The sequence below is a fragment of the Alligator mississippiensis genome, chromosome 3 (assembly GCF_030867095.1).
Source record: "Alligator mississippiensis isolate rAllMis1 chromosome 3, rAllMis1, whole genome shotgun sequence".
Taxonomy (NCBI): domain Eukaryota; kingdom Metazoa; phylum Chordata; order Crocodylia; family Alligatoridae; genus Alligator; species Alligator mississippiensis.
Genome location: NC_081826.1, coordinates 62,514,556 through 62,539,578, shown reverse-complemented (window position 1 = coordinate 62,539,578; position 25,023 = coordinate 62,514,556). Strand labels below are relative to the sequence as shown.

Below are 25,023 nucleotides of genomic sequence, written 5' to 3'. Positions count from 1 at the left end.
GCTCTAAGTTCTAATGTCTGTACTGACTTCTCTGGAGCAGCAGGGAGTCTCATTTAGAAATGCTTTCTGAACTCCAGCAGCCTCAAGTTGGAGTGCTCAGGAGGGCTGAGGCTTGAACAGTTTCATCATATCCTGGAATCATGAAGTTCAGACATGCTCTTCAGCTAAGATAAATCTCTACTGAAAATGTGTGAACTATATTTTTTTTCAATGGGTATAACAAAAGGCCCATCCCTGACCCAGGGTCCACTTCTTACAAAATTCAAATCCATTTCCAAAGAACATTTCAAAGAACAGGTTTCCAGGCCCTTCATCTCTGTGTTTTAAGAAGGACAATATCTAGTTAATGTCCCACTTAGAAATAGGTGAACTGTGTTGGCTGAAACTTTCAGGAAGGAAGGAAGGTCAGCTTGATGCAACTGCCGATCATGGAAAATTTCAGCACAAATGGTTAAATTATAGAAAAGATACCAACACCTGAAAACAAGATTTTATGATGTGAAATATTGGGCACCTTTAAAAATAGCCCAGGCTTCAATCTCTGCTTATTATAGATCTCTATAAAGGATAATTTAATAAAGAAATTGCTCTTTTGGGAAGTAAGAGACCTGTTTTGAATTCCTGTCTTACCCAGAAATTCCTTTGTGACTTTGGATGAATCAGGTAATGTACTATATGTTTTAGTTAGTTCTGCATTTGTGACATGGAAGAAATCTCTTTCTCACAGAGGTTTTATGAGGATAAGATATATTAATGACTTAAGGTGCTTCCATATTATGGTTATAAAGGTCACATAAGGACACACAGAATATGTCATTTATTTGTATAGCATAATATATGTTATATATACTCATATGTAATGTAATATATTATTTGCCAGATTAGGCGGGGTCTCCTTTGATTTTAAGAATGCCTTTTCAGTGTGAGATGACAAGAAAATACAACTATGTCTAAAGACAACTATAAAGAAGATACATGTATTCTTCTAATAATGGCTGCTGACAAAAACCACAAAAAACTGCACTGTACTGGAAGAAGCAGCACCTTACTTTGACCCAGCTCTGCAGCATCTTTATAGATTGGGTGCTTCAGCAGGGCTTTTTGGTGCTTTTATCTAATAGCTTATTCAATCAGCTATTAGATAGAAGCACCAAAAACACCCCACTAAAGTGCCTGATCTATACAGATGTTGGGTGAGCTGGGTCCACCTAACGCGATGCCTCTTCTGGGCATGCTCTATCTAGGCTCAAGAGTGTGCTGGGAGTGCATGAGTTTAAAATAAAGCACTGTTGTTTGGTGTTTTTTTCCCCAAGTCTGCAAGTAGCCTAGACGTCTGTTTTGGATTGGATCCTTTATCCCACATATCTAAATGGAATTGTTGGATGCTGTCTCCCACAGATAAACTTACAAACTTCTTGTAAATGAATGGGCAGAACAGAGCCTGGAAACTCTGGCAGCACTGCTGAGAAATAATATAGAATATTTTTTTTAATACTGTATATTCTTTTTGAGACTATGTTAACCTTTAAAGAGATGACAAAATGCATTTGTAAAATGATACCTACAAGTACAAGTAATTGTGCCTATTTTCTACCTCGTATTTGGTCACTATGTCAATATTTAGTGATTGTAGAGGATAAACATTCTTATTTTTGTGACAAAGTTTTTTGGGTAAATATGAGATCTTTTATTAGACCAACTAAATAGTTGGAAAATATGTTCTTTGCAAGTATTTGGGTACAAACATCTTTCTTTGGGTACAGGGAGAGTTTGTTATTGCTTTGTGTACTCTCCTGTGTGGAATAAAGCCAGTATGCAAAATGCAGGTCTGGGGTTATCAGATGGCAGGCAGGTTATACATAAATCCAATGCTGATATTTTATTCAAGATTTTTTATATTTTATATTATTGTTGTGCGATTTCATTTTTTTCATGGAATTTAAATTTAATTCATCCAGTCATTTGTGTTGTTGCAGAGGATCTTGATGATTTAAGAATGGAAGGAGTAACCAGTTTGATGTCTTCTGGGAGCAAATTTAACCAAACTCGAAGTGCACATCCTGTTGAACCTCAGGCAAAGGTCACACTGAACATCTGCGCAAGGTGTGCCAGGTAAGCAAAGCAGACAATACTAACAAGCAGATTCTTAGTCCATTTTCTTAGGTGACTATCGTGATTACCCATGAGCCAGGCAATAAGTTCTCTTTTTTTAAGGACATGTTTTTTGCTCCTAACTATCCTTGGTCATGAAGGGCCAGTTGAGTTGTAGAACCTACATTTATGCATGATACTGCTCATATCAACAATGAATCAAGGCGCGTAGGCAATCTTCACCCTTACTTCACAGCTTGAAACTATTTTAAGCCCTTCTCTCTGTTATTTGAGCTTCTGTGGCTTTTCAAAGGATGATTTAGAGAATTTGGAGTTTCAAAACCAATTTAAAGAGCATTGGTATAAATCAAAATTTAGTTGCACAGATGCAGTTCAAAAATTTAATCAGTTTGATCCCCATTTGGTTTTGGCAGCTGGAAGTAATTTTTGCACTTACAGTATGAGGGCCAAACAACCAGCTTGATATTCCTGAAGCCAAGTCAATTAATAATGTAACACTAGCTGAAACTCTTTAAATTTCTTAGATTCAGTCTTTCTGTATGGACAAAAGCTCATTTGGAAAAAGGAGTTAATCCTGTTTAAATGACAAAACTAGCCTTCTCACCCTTATGTAAATGGTGCAGATTAACAAGAACAATGCAGAGGTCTGCCAATATTATCTCCTTGCATTTACCCTTGACTGCTCCATTGTCTTGTTTGAGAGGGGATTAGTAACCTGTAAATAGGAGCAACCTGTGGTGATCTTAAGTCAAAAGTTTGAGCATGTGCCATCCTACTTTTTTATTTTATTTTAAGGTTACCACATTTTAAAAGGCCACTTGTTTAGGGAGTTTGTCTGCAAAGATTAGGGACAGACATTCGAAAACCATGAACCTAAATTGATTCAATCTTTTCAGGTTACTCTAACCTGGCTAGGTTGAATCAGTTTGTAACCACAAAGACATCCCGTCTGGACTGCGGAAATGCTAGCACATGCCTGCAGTAGCTCAGGGTAGAAGTTGGGGGGGTCCTAGAGCAGCCTTTCCTTCCATAGTGCTTAGCTGAGGGAGGCATGGCTAGGCCCTGGCGCAATGCTCTGATTAGGGAGGGGTTCCCCCACCTCGTTGATAACAGAGCATTTATCAGCTCTGATAACAGCATTTATCACCTCATCAGAAGACAAAGCCTCTCTCATTAGTTCGAGCTCTTCTTAAACAACTTTTTCCAAGGAAGGAATGGAGCGACGTTACCAGATAATTGTTATTTAGCCTCAAAAAGCCATAAGTGGACACTGTCCTGTCTGCCTTTGTCCTGTCTGCCACAGCACAGACCGGAGCCAGCATGTGGTATGCTAGCTAATGCTGAGAGGGGTCTGTGTAATGCAGAAGGGAGGGGGGAATCCCTGCTTAGGAGGAAGTGGTGAGGGAAGGGGGAGAGGGAGCAGGGGGAAGCCAGGCAGATGTCTGCAATCTCTGCCAGAGCTCCAGCCAGGGAGCAGAGGGGAGGGGCCAGCTCTGCTGTGGAGCATGGAGCCAAGCCCAGAAAGCATGCTGGGGTGCTGGGGGAGTCTCATTTAATTTAAACCAGGAAGGGGTCTGGGACAGACATTGCATAACATGCTTTGACCCAAATCACTTAAGTCTGATACTGCATTCAATCAGGTTTATCTTGAACCAGTTTCAACCATTTTCAAACTGGTTTATGTGCACTGAACCTCTGTTCTGTTACAGGTTTAAACCAAGTTCTGATCACTTAAACTGGTTTATGTGTAATATCTGTCTCTAGCCAAAATGTTTCCTGGTACTCCTAATATATACCCACAGACATGCTAAATCTCCATACTATACTGTCCCATCAGCAGGACAGTTCCCAAGACATGGAGCCTTTGAGAATGACATCTCAGTGTGTTGGAAGAGAGGCATTAACTATACTGCCACGTAATTCTTAGAAATTTTGTTATCAAATGTGTGTTAAAAGATAGTATTCCTGACTGTCTTCCTAAATCACAGGGAACAAAATGCTTACATTGTAAATGTTTCAAAACAACCAAATATGTGGAAGTAACTTATTTTCTCAATAGTCTATTCAGAGCACCTGTCAAAGTAAGCTATTGTCTTATGAAAGTTCACACCTTAAAGAGTTAGTCTCTAAGGTGCCATGCTGCCCTACCTTCTGCCTGATTTCAGACTAACACAGCTAAGTACCTCTCATTTTCTCAGCTGGCATAACTTATCTATATATTAAAGGTGATAAATAAATTATAAAACTTTGGGTTTTCCACACACTAGATATTTCTGTGTGGTACATGTACAAACAGAAAAGTACAAGGGATGTATGTCAAAATTTAGCAAGGATCTACTCCAGTGGTACAGAGTTGAAAAATACCTTTGCAAATAGCTTAAATGACAATATTGTGTCAATTACTATATAAGATTATTTTGTCCTATAATTTCACATTCCAATATCTGTTATTTTAAAGTGCAAAAATAAGCAGTTCCCTGCTCAAACATCTGGCCCTTGTGGTCTATTGATCAGCCACACAACTGTTATTTGCCATTTAAATTGTTTCTGCCCATGATCAGTGGGCCCATGATCAGTTTTTGAACCAGATGTCTGTTACTGTAGATAAGTTTACACTGGAGTAATTAGTCTATACACTGGTGTAAAAAACCAAAAAGCCACAAACACATGACTTGGAGCTCTAGACCAGTGTAACTTACTTGTGTCTGGTGTCAAATTGTCACGGGAGAAATCAAAAGTGAAGCTATGTTGGTGGATTACCTTGATTCCTGCCATGTGTTCATTTAATGCTATGATCTGCAATCCTAACAGTCATGCCTCCAACTGTACCACATGTCCATGGCAGGAGGTGGGATTGTTTGGATCAGGGATCAGATCCTATTTGTGCCATTACTACTTGCTAGTGCAGGTGGAGCCTGGCATTATAATCCCAGGCACTCCCTGCACCAGCAAGTCCAGGCTTATTTTGGCTCTAGCCCCAGGGAGCCCACCAGGTACTTAAACCTGCTCCAGTGTGGTCTGGGGCTGAAGCTGACAACAGTTGATTGTCAGGGCCAGAGCCAACAATCAGCCTGGACTACGAACCATACCAGAAACAGTTTAAGTCTGCAGTGTGGTGAGATGACAATCAGCTGATTGTTAGCCCTAGCTGGGACAGCTTTAGGTCCAGTTGCAGACTGTGATGGCCTGCTGGGACACAGGGATCAGAGGCTTCCAGTTGTTGTGGGGGGGGCAGAGCTGAAAGCTTTCTCTCTGGGGTTTTAAAACCCTTCTGGGAGACTTTGGGCATTTATACACATGCTCTGGGAGTTGAGGGGAGTGGTGCTTTAATTAAAACAGCTCTCAGAGCAGCTCTAAGGCACCAGGAGTATCATGTGTATTGGTGCCCCTCTACTAAAAAATGGCAGTGGGGGTGCTTTAACTAAAACTCATTGAACGAGCTTTAGTTAAAGTTCCGTCACCATTTTTCAGTGCAGGGACACTGATAACATGATGCTGGAGTCTGTTGGAGCATAGTAATTACCATGCTCCAACAGACTAGATTAATTGAGTCTTCCCTGACATGCTGTAATTACAGTTTGTCGGAGCAGCTTCACTGCACGTGTATAGGCAGCCACATACACCACATTCAGCAGGAGCCCAGCCAGGATTCCCACATGAACCAGGAGCCCAGCCAAAGTTGCAGGCACTCTTTAAAGCTCCCTGATATTGGGAGCCAGAGATCAGGCTCCCTCTCCCTGCTGTCTGGGTCCAGGTGCCCAGGGAGAATTAGAAAGCACAGCCACAGTCCAGAGATAGGCATGGTTTTTAAAGCTCTATGGTGCAGGGCATGGGAAGCTGGGGAGCTGAGAGCACCCAGCTTCCCAGCTGCCATTTACACAAATGACTAGGAACTTAAAAAAAGCAGATGTGCAGGTAGGGCTCCAATTGCATGCCTGCTTTTTAAAGGTCTGGTAGGCAGTGAGCCTGAGATTGGGGAGATGTTCCCTGATGTCAGGCTTATGGAGCCCTCCTATCTGTCTCCAGGAATCCAGTGGAGGGAAAGGGAGGTGAGAGGCTGGATCAGGACCTAATGCTACCCCCAGTCCAATCCCACTGATTGGGTAGGAGATGGCTGTGTCCCAGACCCTAGGGCTGCCAACACCAGATTCCTATGCTCAGGTGTGGGTCAGGATCTGTTATGGGTCAACCCTTACATGTCATACATTCCTTTTAAGACATCATACAAATAAGCCACAAAATATATTGCGTATTATATGTGGAATATCTTTGTGGCATGTTTCCTATATTATCTCACCAGAAAGTATAGAGACAGACATTCAAAAAGCTTGAGCCTGAATTGATTTAATGTTTGCAGGTTAGTCTAACTTGGCTAGGCTGAACCAGTTTGTAACCACACAGACATCCCAGAAATTCAGGCACATGCCTGCAGCAGCTCAGGCTAGAAGTTAGGGGGACTAGAGTAGCCCTCCCTTTGCTTCCACAGTGCTGAGCTAAGGAGGGGTGTGGCCAGGCCCCAGCAGGATGCTCTGATTAGGGAGAGGATCCTTTCCTCCCTCCCTAATCCCCCCTCCCTCTGTAATCCCTCCTTCCCTAATCCCACGCCATTGACAGAGCATTTATGAGCTCTGTTATCAGGATTTATCACCCCATCAGAAAATAAAGCCTCTCTCATAGTTCAAGCTCTTCTTAAACAGCTTTTTCCAAGGAAGGAATGGAGGGACGTTACCACCTACCTGTTGATTAGCTCCAGAAAGCCCTAAGTGGGCACAGTCCTGTCTGCCTTACACAGACACTTCTCAGCACTAGCTAGCATACCACATGCTGTCTATGGTCCGTGGTGTTGGAGAGAGGAGGGAGGGGTCCCTGCTTGAGCAGCATGCAGTGAGGGGGTGGGGCAGGGGAAGCCAGACAGATGCTATTATGCTTGCAAGTCTGCTGGAGCTCCAGCAAGGGAGCTGAGGGGAGGGACCAACCCAGCTCTCTGGAGCAGAGAGTCCAGACCAGCCCAGAGAGCATGCCAGGATGCTGAGAGACTCTGGTTTAACTTAAACCAGGAAGGGGTCTGGGGCAGACATTGCATAAACCGGTTTGATCCAAATCAGTAAAGTCTGATATACTACATTCAACCAGGTTTATCTCAAACCAGTTTCAGCCATTTTCAAACTTGTTTATGTGCACTGAATGTGTGTTCTGTTACAGGTTTAAACCAGTTTCTGATAACTTAAACTGGTGTATGTGTAATGTCTGTCCCTAGCCAAATTGTCTTTATTGTCTGCCCAAGTTGCTATTCGTGGTGCAATTAACATTTTAATCACATCCTAAATTTGTCATTTGTCAGGGCTTTTTGTGCAGGTGTTATGTCCACAGTTTATCCCCAGATAGCTGTTTGTGTGCTCCCCTTCCACCTCTACCCTGTGGCAGGGTGTAGTAGTCACAGCCTACTGGATGCAGCTGTACCAAAATAGCGGGGTAACTGTTCACTCAGATCCCAGTGTAGTTTATCTTCATGTAGGAAACCAATGTAAATTTTAATGATATAAATGTGTTATGCCTAGGCTGCTTTGCAGTTCTCTAATAGTTGCCTTAATTGTATTCTTTAATTTACTACAGGGGATGAACCAAGATATGTGGGAGGGGGCATGAGGGTATCATAAAGCCCTCTCTGCTTTCTCTAATGTATAATGCTTTGGTACACTTATGGATTAAGCCCATAATAGCTTCCTCTTCAAGCTCCTTTTAATTGAAAGTTTGTCCACCTGTCTTTTTTTATAACACACTTATTACTTGAGTACCTAATTACCTGCTTCTGTAACTTGGACTCATTTATCGGATATAAGTCATGGTAGAGGTATACTTTATAGACCAGTGGGGGCCACCTTTTTTGTCAGCCTAATGAAGCAAATTAACACCACACATTCCCTCCAGTTCCCTTCCCCTGCCCAATCTGCTGCTCTGCTTTCTGCTTCCTGCACTGTCTACCACTGGGATGCCCCTTCCCTCCCAAATCTGCTGCATGCCACATGCAGAGGCTGACTGTACCACACATGGTATGTGTGCTGTAGGTTGCGCTCCCCCCCCCCAATTATAGACTAACCAAATCAGAGGTGCATAAACTTTTGTGATCAACCCTGACAAAGTGAGCTGTTGCTCATGAAAGCTTATGCATATGTGATTCAATTAGTCTTAGAAGTTGCACCTCTACCCTGCCTTCTACCTGACTTCAGACTAACACGCAGCTAATTACCTCTCTTTCATTGATCAGTTTCCTTATGTGTGAGAAAGCATTTTTCTCCACTTTATCACCAAGGAGGCAGAAGCTTGAGAAAGGTAGTAATTACCACTGAAGGCCATGTTGAAAGGAAACAACATAATTAATTAATTATTCATTGTTTAATAATCATTTTCCAACTATTTGGGTTGGTCTAATAAAAGATATCAGATTCACCCAAGGAATCTTGTCTGTGAAAGGAAACATTAGCATTTTTGTTTCCAAATCAGTAAGTTGTTAAGGATGCTGTTGGAGTTTCAACTGCTTGTGACACAGTGTATGGCAAGAAAGATACTTTTTTTCTCTGTACACAATAATACAGTGGCTTCCAACCTTTTTAAGTAGGAGATCATGTTCAGCATTAAAAGTAACCCCCAAGATCTACCGTGGGCCCACTGCCACCCCAGCAGGTAAGTCTGTGGGGAGGGAAGTGGGGGGGAAGATCAAGGCAGAGGGAGAAGAAATTACTTGGGGGCATGCGTCCCCAGCAGGTAAGTCCCACCCAGCTGGGGCACCACTCAACTTACCCCTGCTCCTGCCTGTGCAGTTTTGTCCCTCACTGGGGGGGGCCTCAATCTAGCCCCTGCCCCTTTCCTCCCCCATGGACTGACCTGCTGGGCTGGGGTGCATGTGTGCATGCACATGAACACTCAGCCCCCACCCCAGCCTTGGATGAACTCCAAGAGGATCCGAGATCTACCGGTGAATCAAGATCCACTGGTTGGTGAGCACTGCAATAATACAATTACCTGGATTTCTCCAAGATTTACTTGCAAGAAGTGTATTACTTAGTGGTCCAAAAACTGCTTTTGTTTCCTGTTTGTTTTCAAGTGCAGTTCATTATGGTGTTACTGACCTTTAATGCACTGACTACCCAAGAGACCACTTCTTCTCTTAGGTTCCAGTTTTGCTGACACTCCCTAGCACTGAATGTTTGGGAATCTCAGGAGAGGTCTTTCAGCTCTGACATTTATTTCCCTCATTAGTATAATAAAGCCTTTTTTTTTATCTTTAGGGTATGGTACAGATTCTACTTGTATATTTGGATCCTTTCCTGAGGGTGGGAATTGTGTTTTTATTTTATTATTGTATCGTCTTCTCTGTTTAATTCATGATTATAGTCATTATAATATTATGATTATTGTATCGTCTTCTCTGTTTAATTCACCCTATGCTGTATTTATGCTTTTACGAAGTTGGACCTTAAGAAATATAAATCAGCATTAATAATAATAATCCATACTTTTAAATACAGTTAAACAGGTGTCTTTTCCCTTAACTTTGCTTAGTTTATGCCTGTATAAGGAATCTTGAAATTAATGGTCCTGTTTAACTTCAATGAATATTCTGCAGGTAGTAGGCTTGTCAAATCAGGTTACCTTTTACCATAGGTATTTTGGCTTCCTGTGGAAGGAATAGGAGTTTTTGCCTCATGCATTTCTGGCAGGGATTCAAATGTTAGGAAACATGCTTCCTGGATCAGACAAAAATGTGATATTACCCTTATGTTTTCATATCCAGATCCTCTCACCTTGCTGTATTTTTAAAATAAGTCCTATTTATGTTATTATCAAGCAAAAACTGCTTCTCTGATACATCCACTGGAAGTTTTTTATCTTCCTAACAGAAGGCAATACTGTTTGGAGAAGACTTTATTAAATAACTAAAACAAATTATCTAGCTTAGCCTAATCATTATAATTAATTTATTTCCTTTAAATCTGAAAATGATACATAGTTTACAGTTTGCATCATAAGTTTTCACCATCATCTCATTTTATTCAATGTGTAAGATAGGTTTCCACCTCATTTTCGTGCCATAGATCAAACACAGCCATTTTAACACTGCAAAAGTTAGTGTAATTTAACATTCCTTGGCTTGACTGTTTATTTTAAGCTGTTATGGGTTCATTCTTTACATTATTTATATAATTTGGAAAACTAATGTTTTTCACTTTAATCACCAGTAAGCACAGAAACCCAGATTCTTTGCTTCGCCAAATTTCTGTAGGCTTCCAGACATCAGAAGATCTGTGCAGCCCTTAGACCTGGGCTCCTCTAACTTATGTCAGCTGGCAGCTGCTTTTAAGAAACAGCCACATACCAATGGAGTACAGATGGAGTACACGGTGATCTACCCCACGTACACCCATACATATATTCCTCGCCATTCATATTCTATATATGTGGGCTGAGTGAAGCAGAGAGTATGGCAAAGCAGTAGGGGGCATCATGAAGAGTTCCCACATACAGGAGAAATATCAGAAGGCCACATCAAACTGCTTTCAACTCCCTTGCACAATAAAACAACTCAGATCACAACATTTAGTCATATAAAGCTAGTTCTGGGTGATTTATCCCATCTTTCTCAGCCAGTACAGTTTTTTCCCCTTTTGCACATTAACTAGACTTTGGCTTAATCTAGTATTAAATGTGCCAAATAATTGGCTTCCTAGGACTTCCCATAAACTTCACTAGCTAATAGACCTCATCTTGTAGCTGTTATAGCTCTTATTTCTGATGTAGTATTAGAGGAGCTTCTTGATACTAAGCAACATCAAATGGGAATAAATATATCTAAAGTTACAAATCTAATTTGTTATAAATCCACTGTGCTCTAAATGAAACCATATTTGTATCAAGTGTAAAAGCTTCGCTAATATCTAGGCACATTAACCAGAGCAGTCACTCTTATTTCAGCTCACTCTCTCAGACCTTGTTTTTTCTCTCAGGAAAACTGGGAGATTTCTGAAGCAATGAACAGGAGCCTTTGACTGAGCCTATTTTGAACCAGCAGCAAAACTTCTTAAGTTCCTCTTTAAATTGATGGGTTTAGAGACAATTACCTTATATTCTTTCTCTTTTTCTAAACCATAAGTGTTGATAATTTCACTAATGCTCTTCAAATGATAGATATATATCAGAAGCTAGATCAGTACTATTAATAAAACTGGAAAATAAAAAAGCAGGTTTCTTTTAAGTCATTTCACCAAATAGCTTTGTGCAGCTTTATGATACAAAAAGAGAGGATTAAATCTCCAGGACTATAAAGAGGTTTGTTGACTAGAATACAGCTGTGAGAAACAGAGAGCTTACTGTTTTCCATGTAGATGTTTCACACATGGTGAGGAAAAAGCAGATGGATAACAGCTTAAGAGGGTTTTCAAACCGGAAAAATAGCAATAGAACAATGTTATTCCCATAGCTCTTCAAAAAATAACTAAATTGCAAGTTAGGCACCATATTAAGTCATCTAAACAAAAGGGTGACATCATTTATGAGGTGAAACAAAGGAAGGTTCACAGGTAGCAGAAAATATAGGTATTTAAAGATAGGAGTATATACGCAAATAATCATAATCAGGAAAGCTTGTCAGTTAAAAGGGAGAATTAACAAAGAACATCATAACTCAATTTGATCTAAATTGTTTGAGTAAAACATATGTCAGTTCTCTTTCAGTAATTAATTTCCATTCTTTGGCACAACTATCTCCACTGACTCACAAAATGGATTGATTCACTCTACAGTAGATAGTATAACTCCTTGCTCATATACAAGTAAAGCAAAATTAATTTCAGTTGTTGCTGATGATTCATAATAAGACATCTTCACACATAAACAAATAACATATGGGTTTAATATATGCCTAATTACAGTTTAGCAGAAAAGCTTTTTATATTTTGCTACATTTTCTGTCTTGCACTATGTTGAGTTTTTGTAACATTTTCACTAACATTGTGTCAGAAAGAAAAGGATATGTAGTCACTAAGGCATTAGCTGAGCAGGTATAAGAAAAAGCAAATGTCTTCCACAGAATGGCCATTTCAGTGGAGTTTATGGGGATTTTTTATTGAAGGACCACCCATTAGCCTTGTATGCCCATTGCCATGCTCAAAAGTTAAACCTCGTTCTTGTGTACTCCTGCCAATGCATTCCTGAAAGTAAGAAGCTTTTTGTTTTTAATAGTGCAAGGGTTGCATTCATCCTTCTTAACATCAGTAGCACACAAAAAGGGGTTGCATGCGATTAAAAAATAAATAGGATTATAGAAAACATACTGTGCCACAAGCTTGAAGGTTTCTGAACAAGAATGTTATGAAGGAGTGCTAGTTGCATGCAAATACGCATTTAAAACAAAATCTGATGATGTTGGAGATAATGTATATGCATCCATTTAAAAATTGCCTTATAACAAGTTAATCTAACAGGCCCTTAAAATTATGCCTCTTGTCAGCTTGCCTTGCCTGAAAAAGGCTTCCTTGAACTGGTCTATGAATGAAGGATATTTCTCCGGATACATAAAAATGCCCTCTGCTTATTTCCCTGGATCCTACTCAGAAGCCTTCAATTGCTTCATAGCTACATGTTCATAGCTAGGTCTTTGGCTTTACCCTGTCTTCATTTTTCCCCAACCAACAATCTCCAGGTTTGCCTATTTATTTACTGAAGCCTGTCTCATTTCCTTTAACCAATCCAAGTCTTTCCCTCTTTCCACGTGTTCATTTGTCTCCACCAGGCTTAAGCACCTCCACATTTTTTCTGGTGCCTGAAGTATCCTTGTACTATATAATATAAAAAATAAGTTGTGAATTGTATATGGAAATTATGAAAGACACAGCTGAACCTTACATGAGTGGTTAATAGGAAATGGTCATTGGAACCAGGAAGGCATAGGGAAGCCAGGAGAATGTCTTGTGTAAATTAGCAAGGGGAAAGTGAATATTGAAAATTTCTCTACCGTCACAGCAGTCATCAACATTATTTTCTATACATTCATCAGCAAAATATTTACAAAATGACTAGGGAGAAAATAGAACTGCTGTCTGAAAGGACTGCAATACAGCTTTTAGGAAACAGAAATAGTAAATTGTTTGGGCAAGGGAATACTCTGCTGTTAATTTTACATGGGCATTTCAGATTCATATGGACAGCAAATTGTATGCAGCAGCATTATCTGACTATCAGAAAGCCAAAAGGATACTAATGGGTTTGGGGGTCATTAAGAAGCCATTTAGTGGAAAATTTGATAATGAGCTATGCAGATGACAGTGTCTGAGGATTGACAAGTGAATCTTATGTAGCTATTACAAGCAAAAATGTTAATGACTATGTTTAGTAAAAGGCTTGCTGCTAAACAGGCCATGCTACTGTTTAGAGTTTGGTATAGTTATCTGCAATTCCCAAATAACTTTACCAGAACTCCAGGAAACAGTGAGAGAAATAAATGAAACCATGTATCTACCTTATGAAAAATATTAACAAAAGAATACATTTAAAATGGAATTAAAGAAGTTGGCTCTATGTAGGCCTTCCCAACCTTACTTATTGTTGTCCTTTGTGGGGAGAAGAGAGATGGCTTATCATGCTTCCTCAGATTTTATTTCAGGATGCAACTGGCTAGCCTTCCTTAATATTTATTGCAGGGGTGTCAACCATGGGCCAGATCCAGTGTGCAGAGCCATATCATCCTGCCCCTGGTGCTGCTTTTAGGACAGAGTGACCCACAGACAGCATGCTGAGCATGCTGGGTGGCTTTGTGTCCTGGATCGGCCACATGCTACTCCAGGGTCGTGCTGCATGCAGTAGCCTTTCTGGAACCATGTTGCACAGCCTTGCCATTGCAATGGCTCTGGGGCCAAACTGCACATCCCCACAGCTGTGGTGCTTCTGGAATATGGGGCTGATCTGTGAGTAGTGCAGCTTGAAAACCAGCCTGTCCTAGAGAGTGGAAACTGCCAGGGAGAGAGTGCCCTGGCGGGACATAACGAGCACAGCTGTGGGTTGCCCTGGCAACTAATGAGTCAGCTGGCCGGAAGGGGCAGGGCTTGGCCCTCATAAAGCCCAGGGCTGAGGCCAGGCTGGCAGTTCCCTGTTAGCAGCTGGAGAGGCAGGAGCTCACTCGGTCAGGATATAGAGAGAACCCAGATTGCAAGTATAGCTCGCGAGAGCTCCAGAGGCTGGAGCAATGATGTTGAATTACAGCCAGGAGGCTTATGTTGTTAGGGCCCAGTGCCTTGTGTTTTGGTTGTAGTCAGGAGGCTTGTGGTTGCTTTAGTGTTGTGTATTACACCAGTGATTTGGGTGAGGCTATTAGGGGTTGGAAGAGGCCTCATCGGGGACTCACAAGGGAGTGTGAGGACCCCGGCGCCAGTATGGGTGCAACTTACGGGGTGCGTAGACCCCAGCCCTGGAGAGGGGCGTTTTGAGAAGCCCCAGTGCGGGCACAACGAGCCCCAGGAGGGGGCAGTACCAGGAAGCCCGAGCGTGGGTGTGGTGAGCCCCAGGAAGGGGGCGCGTACTTTAGAGAAGCCCAGCGTGGGCACAACGAGCCCCAGAGAGGGGGCGGCACTATTAGGGAGCCCAGAACGGGCACGGCGAGCCCCGAAGAGGGGGAGCGCCTTATTGAGAAGCCCGAGACGGGCGTAGTGAGCCCGGTTGAAGGCTAGCACAGTGGTAGACCTCAGACAGGGGTAAGGTGCTGCGGTGGGCCCCGACGAAAGGGGTTAGCAGTACGGCACCCCAGGAGCAGGGCAAGGTGCTGCGGTGGTCCCCGGCTAAAGGGGATAGCAGTGCGGTGAGCCCACATAAGAGAGGGTAGCAGTGCGGTGGGCCTAAAGGACCGGAGACCCGCTAGAAAGTCCTGTAGCAGGCTAGATTATTTTAGAGAAGGCCCAGAGTGAGCTCGACTTGAGTCCCAGTGAGGAGCCGCATATTAGAGAGAGCCCGGAGTGGGCCCAGGGAGAGCCCAGGAGGGGGAATTTCCATAGAGCTTACAGAGAAGGCCCAGGAGGGGGCTAGACTACGGAGGAGGCCTGAGGAAGTGGGCGTGTTGACAGACCAACGTCCAGTACATCTGCGAGGCTTGGGGTATGGTATTAGGGGTTGGTAGGAGCCACGTGTAGCCCATAAGGCTAGGGTGCCTGAGAAGCACCCAGAGTACAGGGAGACCCCCGGTGGGTCCGGGAGACCACGGGGACACAGGTCCCAGCTAACCGTGCCGAGGAGACGTAAGGCAGCCTTCCAACTTAACTTAAGATCAAAGACGTGGCGGGTGAGAATAGAGGGTGCCCTTGGTCCAAATTGGCACAGACAGAGGACCTTAAGGAGATCACGGCCCTCCTATAGGACCCCGCCCTGACACAGCCCCATGCCACGTATCCAGCTTGTAGGGCTGGATGTATTCAACACCCTTAATTTGAGGGGTAAGTATTACTTCCAGACATAGTGAGTGCCTGTCCACTGGGCCACTCACACTTTTAGCATTACACTGATCTCTTTTAGGGGAGATATTTCTTAGTTGGGACTTGGGTGCTCATCAACCATAATCTTTGCGAAGGATTGGATAAAGTCTCTTATTGTTCTATTCCTGTCTTTTGTAAGGGAGTTCCTTGATTAAAGCAGTGGGGTTCCTTCCTGTTTCTTTTTTTAGTTGCTGTTAAGGTGTTGAGTATGAGAAGGATTCTTCAGCCAATGGATTTTCTCTTCTTCCTCAGTGAGCTCTGTTTTAACGATGACAACCAATGGGAAACATTTCAAGATAACCATTTATGTGACTAGGAGCCAACAAACCCTAGAAGAATCTTTTCCTCTTACGTTATTCTGAGCATACTTATCAGTGTATAAAGTATATGTCAAACTGAGGTCATCTATGCTGTGAATCACTGGTGAGACTGCAGCTGGGTACATAGGTGACGTGTAGGGGGAGTATGGGGGAGCACATGCCCCCCCTGAGATTGGCCCTCAACAGCTGGGGGGTGATGGCCGGTGCCCCCCCAAGCTCATGGGGGCTCCAAGAGAAGCACCAGCAGCACTTCTAGGTTTGTTGCTGGCACTTCTGCTGCCGGTGGCGATTGGCTACTGCCCCCTCACCTCCCCCATCAGTGATCGGCCACTGGTACCTCCCCAGGATCAGGAGGCACTAGTTGCTCATGGCTGGGTAAACATACCTGAGCTAGGGTTAAATAGACCAGCAGCTGCAACTGTACTGTTATCAATAATTAAGATAGCTGATTTAAAGATTATCTACATATATTTACATAAGGTGCAATTACACCTTTAGATTGCAATGTAGATATACCCAGAGAATGCATGGAGATAGATAGAGGTGGGCCCTAACCCATGAAAATGTAAAGTAGCCTCCTCTCAGTGCACTGCTGTTATCTAAAGGGATAACATTATAACCCTGAGTTGGGAAGCTTTTACAACTACAGCCCCCATCAACCCCCCCCCCTAAAACTAGAACATGCATTTTATAGTGACAACATGGATATGGTAGATCCAGAAGCTCAGATAACTAGCAATTATGGGGAAGAAAAGGAAGAAAAGTAGAAACAGCAGTACCACTAAGCCCTGATTAACAGCTTCCTCTTGTTATATTGTAACATCATGTTATAATTAGGGCTGTCAAATGATTTTTAAAAATTGATCATGATTAGTTGTATGATTAAAAAAAGTTGCAATTAATCCTCATGTTAATTGCAGAACTATAAATTCAAAATTATGTGCAGAAAAACTCAAAAGTTTTATGCAAAATTCTGCAGACACTTTATATGGTTGGGAGGCAGGTGTGGGGCCTGTGCATGTGGGGAGGAATTTGTGAAGGTGTGGGGGGCTATGGGTGTGTGTGTGTGGGGGGGGGGGTTGGAGCCTGGGGAGGAGGGTTCCTGCATACCCTGGCAGGATGTAGGGTACTGTGGGTCAGGAGTGAGGGGCAGCAGCAGGGCTTTGGGGGCTGTGGCTTGGAATAAAGGGCAGAGACACACACACACACACACACACACACAGACACCGCCCACCATGCAAGTGTGGAGGGGATGGGCATGTGGGAGGGAAGTGGTGAGGGGGGCAGATTGAGGCCCTCATGGTGAGGGTGGGAGTGGGACAGAAGCAGGGGCATGGGCTGGAGTGAATGGGGCCCTGGGGCTGGGGCTGGGGCTGGGGCAGGTCATGAAATGGAGCTGCGGGAGGCTCATTCAGGCACTCCTCTGTGCACACCTCTGGGAAGGCATAGGTGACATGTGCTCCCCAGATTTGTGTATGGGGTGGAGGCAGGCTGCTGCTGAGCTCTTGTCTCTGTGCCCTGCTGCTGTTGCCCCAGGAGCCACACAGTGCCATGCTGTGTCTCCCACCACTGGGCAGGCAGGGGATGTGGCACAGCCAGCATGTGGCTCCTGGGGTAAAGGCAGCAGGACGCAGACCCTCAGCCCACATCAACAGCTCGCCTCTGTCCCATGCACAAATCCCAGGGGCACATGCCCTCCATGTCTCCCCCAGGGTGCGTGCAGTGATGGTTGCCCCCCCCCCCCGCAACCCTGGACAAGCTGCCCATGGCTCCATCCTATGATGTACCCTGCCCCTGGGGCCCCTTCCACCCAGACCTTGCTCCTGCCTCTGCCCCACACCTTCCCTCACCATGGAGGCCTCAATCTGCACCCCCATGCCCCTTCCCTCCTACAGGCCCTTTCCCCTTCATTGACTTGTCTACTGGGTGCTGCTCCACACACTGCTGGGCTGTGTTCCTGGCTGCCTGCAGGCTGCGGCTACGTGTCTGTGCCTGGCTGTGCCCTTCCCCCCACCACTGCAGCTGCCTGGAGCCCACACCTGGGCTGCCCTGCAGTCCCCATTGTGCCACAGCTGCCCCACAGGGCAGCCTGGAGGTGGCAGTGATGGTGGCAGAGCTGAGCCCAGGCACAGGCTTCAAAACCACATGCACAGTTAATGGATTTAAAAAAATTAATGTGAACAACAATTAACACAGTAATCGTGTGTATTAACCACAATTAATTGACAGCCCTAGTTATAATGCTAAGTATAGGCCTATTGAAGTCTAAGAATTTCTTTTCTAGGCCCATCCATAGCTTCTGGCTGCATATTTTCTTGTTTTGCCATTACCTAATTACCTTTCTTTCTGCATATAATAATTATTATTAGTTTTCATTTTAAGCATTCCAGGTGACTTGCATCATATTTTTTTCTTTGCTTTCTTTTAATTTTTTTTTGTGTAAACTTCTCAGTTTTGTAGTCAACTTCTTGCACCTGAATCATTATGATCTCCTTTTGTACTTTCCTTAAAACAATGTGCTAAGTTAATGTGTATATTTATAATATTTTAATGTATATGGTTTTGTCTAATGTGCAAGCTTTTATATAAAAATGTAACAAAGTACATTAGCATTTCTTGTTTAATTCCTTAAGTTTTGTTCTTATAAAAATGTCTAGTCTTTTCCTTGTAAAAACAGCTTTGAAAATATAAACTAATTTTTTGGTTTTAAATGAACAAGCAATTTAACTTCACTTGGTCAGTAGAAGGATTATGGGCCTGAGCAATTCCCTTATATACTTTTTATATAAAATGTATCAATTAAATTGAGGTTTATCATGAAGCTGGCCCAGGCAGGAGGAAGAGTCTAGACAGGGGACTCATCCCTCTGTGTCTTCCTTGACTGCAGGCTTTTGGTTTTTGTCTGAAAGGCGTAGTTATGGAACCTGAGATGCTGGATCCAGCATGGTCACCCAGACACCTGCAAAACACCAGAAACATGTATGTAGATGGCACTGGTGACATAAGAACCAAAGGGGATTCTTGATGTGGGATGTTAGAATGGATAGTCTGGCAACTGCTTGAACTTGTGGTGCTGCAGCACTTGAACAAGTTACCCAGGCAGTGCAATGCTCTGCAAAGGTCCAGGAATGAAGTCTATGGATGGCCAGCCACTCCCTGAGGGACATCTCACATACTACTGTGGAGTTGAGAGAGTCACGACACCAGGATAAAGAGTTTATGCATAGGATCAAACACTGCTATGGGATCCAGCTATGACACCCCTGAATGGCATCATTGCTCTCCTGGGCTGGAGTGGTGGGGCAAGCTACCAATACCCCCTGCCTCTGAGCCCCCCCATCCCCCCCGGCATGGAGAGCCCTACTCCAGGGACTCCTCTCTGGGATGACGTGCCTGAGAGTCCTACGCAAGGTGGGGGGCTCTGGATGGCTCCACACTGCACGTTGATTGGGAGATGGGGGGGCGGGTTGGGTCCAGAACAGGAGATATGGTTTGTGAGAGCCATTGACTTTTGGTCGATTGAAGGTATCCAGTGGGCCCCACTCCAGGGAGAAGCAGTGCAGCAGGGGGGGTTGTTACTTAAAATTGCCAATAGCTCAAATTAAGAGCGAGACCTTAAAAAGGGGGAATAAGGCAAAATGCCATGTTTACTTGATTACATGAAGCAGATACATAAGCTTGGAAACACCACTTATACAAACAGACATACACAAGCATACATACAAACAGACATAGACAGACCTACAGACAAAACCACTCCAGTAAGATGTTATAGTTACCAGCAGATGTTACTCAATATTAGCACTGTATGGCTGGGTCCAGGCTTATTGAGGGTGATAGGAGCGGGGGAAGAATGGACATGCATGCCTGTGCTCCAGGAGGTTGCAGAGAGTGGATTCTCCATCTTGGCTTGTCTGCATCTCACTTTTATAGGGATTTCAAATCTTTGTTCAGTACTGGGGTTTTTCCATGCTCAGTTTTTAATTAGAGGTTGTTTCTTCTTGTTATCTCAACTTGAGGTCATTCTAGTAAAGCTGGCATCTCCATTGGTATCTCAATCTTGATCTTTGCCTTGAAGCATTGTAATTCAAATGGCAGGATATGCAAAATTCCTTCTTCTTTGCACCTGATCACAGACAAATTCTTCAGCCATTCATTAATTAGCTTAATTAGTTTAGTGTCTGGTAACTTATACATTGGTGTCTTGTTGCTTACACAAACAGTTAAATCTTCTTCTGTTTTCATGCAAATAGTTAACATTCTTTCACCATTCACCCTCTCACACAAACAGTCATGTACACAGGGCATACAAAGTTCATCTACTCATGTCTAGAAGGGAACAAGCACAAAATGGAGTTTTAGTTGTTCATACAATCATAGAGGTTGCAAAAATTCATACTAGAGAGGGACACCAGGTTGTTAAAGACCCGATGCCAGGGCCGGCATTGTCTCAGCCCACCCATCACCAGGGCCAACTCACTACTACCCCCAGCCCTTGGCAGTCACCAGCATAGGCACAGAGCCCCAAAGCAAATGGGGGAGGGGCAGCTTACCAGCCCACTAGGCCTGATTCCTACTGTAGGGGATTGGTGCAGCCTCTGCAAGGATAGGTAGCCCCTGCCCCCGCCCCCGCCCCCCCTGGGTTTGGGTCCAAGTTTCAGAGTGGGCAGTTTTCCACAGTTTTTCTTCATTATGTACACAGAAAGTTTAGTAGCTGCAGCATTTAATTAAACTGAGGGGTACCAGTTTTGCACATGGCATTCCCCTATGGCTCTGCAAGGATAGGCAGTCCCCTGGGCTTGGGTCCAAGTTGCAGGATGGGCAGCATTGCACAGTTTTTGTTTAATAAACATACTAAACGTTTGGCAGCTTCAACATTTGATTAAAAATGAAGCACATTTCCTCTTTGCGCCACATTCCCCCACACCCCACTGTGTGTCCCTGGGGGCAGTTGTGGGGGAGAGGGGAAGGGGATCGGTGTGGGTTGTGAGTAGCAGTGACAGCAGGAACACATGGCTGGAGGAGCCCAGGGCTGGAGAACCATGAGTCAGTGCCAGGGCATGGTCACTCAAAGCCCTCCATTCCTACCCATTTGGGGAGGGCTCCCAGTCTATGCAGATGAGGAGTGGGGGTGGATACAGGCATCTGGGACACATGCGCATGTACACACACACACAGAACCAGATGTGTGTGACATGCGTGCACAACCCCCCGCCCCCCCACCCCAGGCATCTGACACACACACACTTGGTGGGTGGACAGGGCACTGGGTGGCAGGAGGCTAGGTCATAACAAGCTGCTGCTGCATCATGTCCAGGTGGGCAGTGTTGGTGATCAGCCGATCAGGAGTGACTTAGCCATAACCCCTCCCTCCCCCCCCCCACCTGCTGCACTAAGTCCATGCAGGCAGGCTCCAAGCCCTCTGCCCAACCCCCCAACAAAGGCTAACGTGTGTTCAGTTTCCTTCTGACCTAAACAGGGGTGCTAAGAGTAAAGCTTGAAAGTTAGAGTGCTTCTACCAGTCTTCTTAAATGCCTGTACTTAACCTACAGTACTTGCTTACAGGAAAGATTGCAGGAAAGTGAAGGAACACATTGAAGGAAAACAATAGTTCTGACTGGCCCTAATCCACATTGTAAATAATTAATATAAATTAATTTGGAAAATGTAATTGATTGAACTGGTAAATTATCAAAGCAACACGTTCTCTTTTTCTTCTGTCTGCATTAATTACTGTCTCACTGGCCTTTCTTCCTGGAATTCAGAGGATATAAACTATACTGTCAATGCATTTTAGATCATTCTAAAACCCAGAAGTGACCTCTCGAATGTTCGAGATATAATTCAAAATGACTGTGTTTTAATCAGTTTCATAGAGAACCAACCCCTTGGATTTTTCATTTAAAAACAAGGGCCTGGGTCTCTCAAGTCTCAAAATCATAGCTAAGTCCTGGGAAAAACAATATAAAACAGAAGATTTATGTCAACTGTTCAGCAGACTCCCAAGGGCACAGATTTTTTCTGTTAAGTCTTAACCAGATTTTTCCACTGGGTAAATCCCACAGCAACAGTTTCAAACCAGAAGTTCTATACATGACGTGATAATCAAAATATTCTCCATTATCAAGAATTTGGTAGGCTGTAAAGAAATTTCTATCTACAAATGTAGCATGTATCTCTGAAAAAGGAAAAGGAAGAATCACTGGGGTTTACAAGCCCATGTATTACATAATATTTTCAGAGATTACACTTTTCCCATTGAGTTTGTCTTAACAACTGTATTATTTCCTTAGAGGCCAAACATATGTTATGTAGTTGTTTTTGGCAGAAATAATTATCAGTCAGTAAGGGAAAAACACAAGAATCTTGTTTGTTTGAAGATGCATATAATTTAAAAAATGGAAGGTGTATATAGAACTTCTACCTGCATAGATACACAAAGCATTAACATACTGCTATAAGGGTGTGTCTATGTGAGATGTTTACTGCAGAGCTGGTTAATTTGTTCATCAGTAAATGTCTCAGAATATACACATTATTAGGGCTCAGGAAACTAATCAACTCCACAGCAGGGTAGGACTTGTTATAAGTATCTAGGGGAACGTTTGTTCACCAGAGCGCCCCAAGGGATGACGAGGACGAATGGTCACAAACTACTACAAGATCGTTTCAGGCTGGACATAAGGAAGAATTTCTTTACTGTCCAAGCCCCCAAGGTCTGGAACAGCCTGCCACCGGAGGTTGTTCAACCGCCTTCATTGAACACCTTCAAGATGAAACTGGATGCTTATCTTGCTGGGATCCTATGACCCCAGCTGACGTCCTGCCCTTTGGGCGGGGGGCTGGACTCGATGATCTTCCGAGGTCCCTTCCAGCCCTAATGTCTATGAAATCTATGAAGTCCTACCCTGCCGTGGAGTTAGTTTGCACACAGCAGTACTGTATACATATAGAAGCTCACCTGGCTAGCTGGAACATGAGGGTGCTTCAGTGAGGGGGCTACTTGCTGGCTAGTCTCACACTGAAGCACCCTTGTTCCCCTGCCAGCCCCTCCACAAAAAATTGAGCCTGGACAGAGCATCCCTGGGCTGGCAGGCTGACCCCCCGGACCTTCTGCCAGCCACGACTGCTCCAGTCCAGCTCAGTGTGCTGTGGTCTGGGCACACCTGTAACCAGCATGCCCTGGAGCTTTCCACGAGCAATAAACTCCAGAGTTTATTGATGTGCATTAATGGTAAATGTAGACGTGCCCTAAAAATTCTTTAATATTTGTTACTGTATAATTGTGACAGCATCTGATTTTAAAAGAAGGCAGTTAACCTGCATTCACAAAATATGTCTGTGCATACAGGTTATTGTACATATATCAGCATGTATTTTGTGCAAATAAAATGCACTTGATTGTGCATGTCGCTACATCTTATAGAGTTCGTAGATGCTAGGGTTGGAAAGGATCTCAAGGGATCATCATGGCCGACCCCCTGCCAGTGGCAGGAAAAAGTGCTGGGGTCATGTGACCCCAGCCAAATGCTTGTCCAGTCTCCTCTTGAAGACCTCAAAGGTAGGAGAAAGCACCACCTCTCTTGAAAGCCCGTTCCAGATTCTGGCAACCCTCACTGAAGTTCTTTCTGATGTCCAACCTAAATCTACTCTCTATCAGGTTGTGGCCATTGTTTCTGGTTATTCCAAGGGGTGCTCTGGTAAACAGAGTATCTTCTATTCCCTGCTGCTCCCCCCCACCCCCTGTGAATTTGTGTACTGCCACAAGATCCACCTTTTCTTGCAGAGGCTGAAAAGATCCAGGTCCCTCAGCCTTTCCTCATAAGGCCTTCCCTGTGGGCCTCTAACCATATGGCCCTCCTCTGGACCCTCTCAAGGTTGTCCACATCCTTCTGGAATTGTGGCACCCAGAACTGGATGTAGTACTCTAGCTGGGGCCTGACCAGTACCGCATAGAGTGGGAGCATCACCTCCCTGGACCTGTTCGTGATGCACCTACTAATGCATGACAAAGTGCAGTTAGCTCTGTTAACTACTTCATCACATTGATGACTCATATTCATCTTGGAGTCAACAACTCTGAGATCTCTTTCTGCCACTGTGCTGCTGAGAGGGTCATCCCCCAGCCTATAGGTGAGGTGGTGATTCCCTCTCCCTAGGTGCAGCACATTGCACTTGTCCTTGTTGAACTGCATCCTGTTGTTCTCTGCCCGCTTCTCTAACCTGTCCAGATCTGCCTGGATTCAGTTTCTTCCCATCAGTATGTTTCTATGCCCCATAGTGTGAGAATCTGAGAATTTGAACAGAGTGCATTCCACTAGGACTGTGCGAAACAGCACCATTTCATTTTGATTTCTGTTTCACGGTTTCAACAGGACAGTGTTTCATTTTGAGTTTCATTTACTTTTGAAAGCACTGTTCCATTTCGTTTTGTTGAAACTGTTCCACTGTTTCAATGCTGTTTTGACATTTTGCCCATAGGCTATAATGAGGAAGCGTGAAACTGCCTATAACTTTGTCATTTTTTGGCAGATTTGGATGAAAACAGCAGGGATGATAGCCCCTTCTGCAGGCATGATGCTTGCCAAGTTTCAAGGAGGTAGGTGCAGGGACTTCTGGGAAACCACATCTCAAATTCTTGTAAGCAGAACTCATGTCACAGGTGTGTGTTAAGATGCAGTGGGGTTAAACCTACAGGCATGGTAGCCCCTGCTGAGGCCATAAGCCTTCCAGGTTTCAAGGAGGTAAGCAAAGAGGTTTCTGGGAAACTGCACCTCAAGCTGCTGACAAGCAAAACTTGTGACATGTGTAACTGTGTGTGTGTGTGTGTGTGTGTGTGTGTTAAGGTACACCCTCACTGGCACTGGGGCCTCTACATGACACAGTATTGTGCCCTAATGAGGCTTTCTTCTCCCCAAATCCTTGGTCTGGTCCACCACTTTAAATAACAACAGGTAAAATAATAACTTAGTGAAGAGCAGCACAGTAGCACCAGCAGCATCTCAGGCAGCCAAACTGTCACAGAGCCTTTCTTTCCTCTCCTGCAGGAGCTTCTTCTCCAGGATGTGTGTTAAGGTGTG

General features: G+C 43.9%; 1 protein-coding gene across 10 annotated transcripts in view; it reads left to right on the top strand.

The window, feature by feature from the left end:
* Window positions 1-25,023, top strand: part of C3H8orf34 (chromosome 3 C8orf34 homolog) — a 545,250-nt gene that overhangs the window by 189,837 nt on the left and 330,390 nt on the right. For all 10 annotated transcript variants that reach the window (XM_059723997.1, XM_059724000.1, XM_006260932.3 and 7 more), the window contains one exon: window positions 1,977-2,112. In XM_059723997.1, coding sequence (XP_059579980.1) covers window positions 1,977-2,112 — 136 coding nt within the window. The remainder of the gene's footprint in view (window positions 1-1,976; window positions 2,113-25,023) is intronic.